The sequence below is a fragment of the Aplysia californica genome, unplaced genomic scaffold, assembly GCF_000002075.1.
Source record: "Aplysia californica isolate F4 #8 unplaced genomic scaffold, AplCal3.0 scaffold00004, whole genome shotgun sequence".
In the NCBI taxonomy this organism is placed as follows: domain Eukaryota; kingdom Metazoa; phylum Mollusca; class Gastropoda; order Aplysiida; family Aplysiidae; genus Aplysia; species Aplysia californica.
Window position 1 is genome coordinate 2,501,137 of NW_004797274.1, and position 4,754 is coordinate 2,505,890.

The 4,754-nt window shown below is 40.1% G+C and overlaps 1 protein-coding gene across 1 annotated transcript in view; it reads right to left on the minus strand.

The window, feature by feature from the left end:
• Positions 1–2,078: 2,078 nt before the first annotated feature.
• Positions 2,079–4,754, minus strand: part of LOC101851685 — a 25,806-nt gene continuing 23,130 nt past the window's right edge. Inside the window, exon 6 of the mRNA XM_005089239.3 lies at positions 2,079–2,947. Within this exon, the coding sequence (XP_005089296.1) occupies positions 2,079–2,947 (869 nt within the window). The remainder of the gene's footprint in view (positions 2,948–4,754) is intronic.

Consider the following 4,754-nt stretch of genomic DNA (forward strand, 5'->3'; position numbering starts at 1 on the left):
AGCAGTAGTTAACTATAGAAACTCATATAAAACTGGCACATGGCACACTTCTGCTGAAAGTGTTATTTACAATTTCGTTTTAAATATTCATTTACAGTTCACTCTGGTTGTGTTGAACTCGCTTGAGTTGATGTTCGGTTAGGCTGATCTTTTTCTTGGGTCCTAGCACCTTTTCTTTTCAACAGATCCCAACAGTTAAGTTGAACTAAGGATGAGTTGGGTTTTTTTCACTCCCCCAACTCTACCAACTCACAGTAGCTGGCAGTACTATCAAAGAATAGAAATACATTTATTTTATACAAATCTGTTATCAACAATTAAAACTTTCCAGAAAAGTAGTAAGAATTAGGAATAAAACAGTAAAAATGGACACTTTTGCCCTCACTAACCTCTTTCTATTACATAGCGATTCTAAAATTCAGCATTTGTTTAAGTGGGACCAGCCCAAAAGTAAAGAGGAAGAGACAATGGGCATCCCCAAATACCAGCAGTACTTCAACAACTCACTGCTGGAGCGGCTTGAATTTTTCGGTTTCATTCCCCAATTCAACTCACCGTATTTTACCGCATTTCATCTTTAAACAGTCATTTGTGTCATGACGCGGTGGAATCAGGCACTCATCAATTTTTGGACATGAGGAGTTTTTGGTATAATTTTAAAGCTTGTTCATTTGCCTTGCTTTGGGTGAAAAAAATAGTCATCTATCTTGAATAGAAGTCGAGATATTTGCGACTGAAGGAGGTGGGGGTCTTCTGATTTCAGAGGTAAAATTAGCAAGCAAATGGCTGCCAAAGTTAAGCAAATTTCAAAGCTTGAGAGTCCTTAGAATCTCCAAATTTACATTTTTGTGCCATAAATCAACATTTTTCAGTAAAATCCACATAGAAATATGTTCTTAAATGGACCTTAAAGGTGTTGAGTCAAAAACAAATGAAAAATTCTATAAAAATTGCCTAATGGACAAAAAGATGTCAGTTTCTTCGATTTCATTATTTTGACGAGCACCTGATTTCACCATCATGCCTCACATTTGTCTAACATAGGACATGATGAAAGACTTTAAAAACCCTCCAAACAAATACATCTAGTAAATACCTCAGAGGAAGAGAAACATGGATCACTTGCACTGGAATCCACTCCATAATCAAGGTGCTAGAAATTCTGAAAACAATTGGGCGTGAATGTTTACCGACAGAGGAAAGTCTAGTCTGAGCAGTTCAAAGTTCACAACCAAACAACAGCGTGCTCGTCTCTACAATATGAAGGACCATATCCATTATACCAGGATGTAACCATCACACAGTGTGCACAAAAGAATTATTCAATATCTAGTGAGTGTGAGAATGTGGGCTAGTAAGTTCACGAAGGGCAAAGGCAAGCAATTGGATAGGGCGTCACGACACGCATGTGTATGGACAGAGGTTGGTGAAAACATCAGCTTTGTTTGCTCTTATCTCAATTTCTCTCAGTCTTTTAATTTGCTGAGAAATTTTGCCATTCTCTATTGCAGACAGTTTTAACCATTTTCTGCCATCACAAAACATAGCATATTCACTTGAGTAATGGCACTCTAAACATAGCCAGACTTAACAGCAGTTTACCTCTCTAACTATGCGTTCATTTTGTTAAACACGTCCCTCCTTCTTAGCTTTCAGTTTCGTTGTCTGGTTGATTCAAGGAAATTTTTAGAAAGGTAACAAGAAAAATAGTATTTGAAAACATCCTCTATTTGAATATGTTGCAAAAGTAAATTTCAGGGGAGTATAGATTATTGCCACTGGTCACACTTGGGATACATGACTGTAGTCTAGTACTTCAGCTGAGTTGGAAAATTGGCAGGTCCTCATTTTAAAGACAGAGTGACTTCTCTGTGACAGCTGCCTGACTTGACCCACCCGCATACAAATTGTTTTAGTCAATCAAAGAAGATTTTAAAAATTACCATGGCTTTAGAGGTAAAGAGATTTTGCTCAAATACCAGAATACATGAAAGGCCATAATTATCTTAATTACAGGAATAAGGAAATAAAAACAACTCTTGAAGAGGAAGCAAACAGATACAACACAAGGTCAGAGTTCACAGATCTGTCTCTGTGCCTTTGATCTGTACGCGTTTCCCGCCAGGGTTCATGCTGACTTTGCGGGAAGAAATTGAGTTGGCTGAGGACTCAGAGTCCACCGAGTCACTGGTGCGGTCGCTGCGCTTGCTGCGCAGGCTGTTGGACCGGGTTCGGCCTCGACTGCCGCTGCGACGTCGCTGCCGAGAGTCATCGATGAACACGTCTTGGTTGTACATGCGGTTGTTAGGCTTGGGTTTTTTCCTCTCAGACGACTTTTGCCGCTCTCGTGAAGACGCTCTGCCAATGGAAGAGTTTGAGTGATGTGACCGTGTGCCTGACCTTGACCTTCTTCGTTCCAGCACAGGTTTGTGGTGTACATTGGGATGCTGTACGTTTCCGTGCCCATAGCCGTGAACTAAGGCATTGGTGTCCAATGAGCCCTCCACAGAAGATGTTTGTGACCGGCTAGGCGAATGAGGTCTCTTAAGAATCCCGTTTGGCTGGTGGCTTACGTTTCCCATCTCAATCTCCACCGGATCTCTCTTCTTGAGGGCAGACTTGAGCGGTTTTTTGCCGCCACTGGCATCAAAAGCCTCTTTTCTAGAGCGGCGCTGAGAGCCTCCGCGATCTATCGCCTCTCCCTCCTCCCATGATGTATCCCCTCTCCCCGTGTCTGCATCGTCGACGGAGTATGCGGAGTTCGCGACTCCGCGGCCCGCCGATCGCTCAGACTTTTTCTCTCTGGGTCCCGCTGTGTAGGCGGGATTACTATAGGCTCCATTCGTCTTGTCCTGCGAGGAGGTGGTGCTTCGGATGTCCTCCATCGAGCCATATCGACCTTTGGGGTTGCGTTGTGCACCGGACGGGAAGAGTACTTGGGAGTTTCCTGTCACAGAAAAATAAAAGAATAGTTCATCATGAATATAAACACAATAGTTACAAGTTGGAGAAAAGTAAGAGATAATATTTATCAGGGAAAATATGTACATGTCACAAAAATCAAAAATAATCTAATTTGTCATTGTTAAAATTACCTAAGAGTATACTATTACACAAAAGTAAAAATGAAAACATTTCTAAGCACAAATATTTCTCTAGTGTTTCCTTAAAAAGAAAACACATGAGTCTACAAGACAAATTGAGATTAAAGTTTTCACAAAGTCAATTCTGCATTACTGAAATGAATACACATAAGCTTAAACATAAAAACTTACGGTCACTACAAAAAATGGAGAGCAATACAAGACCACAAAAAAACAACATGATATCTGTCTGCCCCGATCAATATCAGTCGTAAGACGCACTGTTCTATTATCAGCTACGAGGCCCGAAAGGCAAAAAAGTGACTTTCCATGAAATTTTTGTTTTTTGGATCTATTGAAAGTTTGATGTCTTCTGCTTCATTTAAGATAAAACTAAACATCTTTAATTGACTATAAATATTTTATTTTGATTTATTTTGGAGGTATGTGAGGAAGGTTGTGAGCTTGGGTGATGAGATAAAGGAATTTGGACCTTGCTAGTGTGTGGTTGTGAGATTATTTCTAGAAACAATTACCTCATGGCCACCTTTGCTTCAACCAAAGATACTCCACATTGGAGTATCTTTGCTTCAACGTTCTTCATTTGCAACTATTTTTAGATTTTGACCCCTTTTCGAACATGAATGGTCTGAAATGTAGACAACTCTGACTGGTAAAACGGAGTAAAAACAGAAACTTCTAGCTCACTTCAAGCGTGTTTACGTAAACAGCTGACTGTGTGGGCGTGTCCTGCTAGCTGTTATCATCTGTTGATCTTTCAGTTTTACACTTGGGCTGATTTTTAAAATTCTTTTTTATTGTAAGTGCTTTTAAAAGATTAATTAACCTTCCTCTAGATCTCTCAAAGCAGACTCCTTACCAAGAGGCCAGCGAGGCGTCTATGTGCATGTGTGTGTATGTGTGTTGGTGTGTTTATGTGTGTGTATGTGTGTGTGTGTTTATGTGTGTGCGTATGCTCTCAGGTGTTTATGGTACTATTGCAAACGTATAATTAGGTAGCGCAAACACGGCACGTGAGCCGACTCTCGGCCTTCCGTGCACGTGGTTTCGATAAAATGGGGGTAATTCAAAACTCTGTTTCTTTGCTCTTCTGCTATAAAACACCAAATGCTGAACACTTTGAAAAAGTTAAGATTTCCTTCTTTACAATAGGGCAAGTTGTTTGTATATTATAATCCGAGACTGAGCTGGAGAATCACCGTGGAAAGGGAAGCCCCTCGCGATTGGAATGCGAAGTGGGCCGGTTCAAAATTGACACCGTGCATCCGAATGCTTTGCTGAAAGATTGATGATTAAATACTGTCTTTTCATTGGCGGAGAACTATACAGCTCTGCTTTGAGTGAGGTTTCCTGTGGTTATCATTTTTTGCCTTTGGTGTTTGGATAGAAAACCTTGAAAAAAGCGTCTAAATTTTCAAAGATCATTTTAAACATGAAATGGCAGTGTAAGAAATTATTTAACTAAAGCAGCAGCCAAGACACTTGTAACAACACTCATTTTATCAAAGTTAGATTACTGTAATGTTATTTTGTCCGGTTTGACATCCGAAAAACTATCAAAGTTCTCCAAAATCAAGCAGCAAAATTGATAATGAAACAAAAGAAATCAGCCCACGTAACACCAATTCTGAAAGAACTACACTGGCTGCC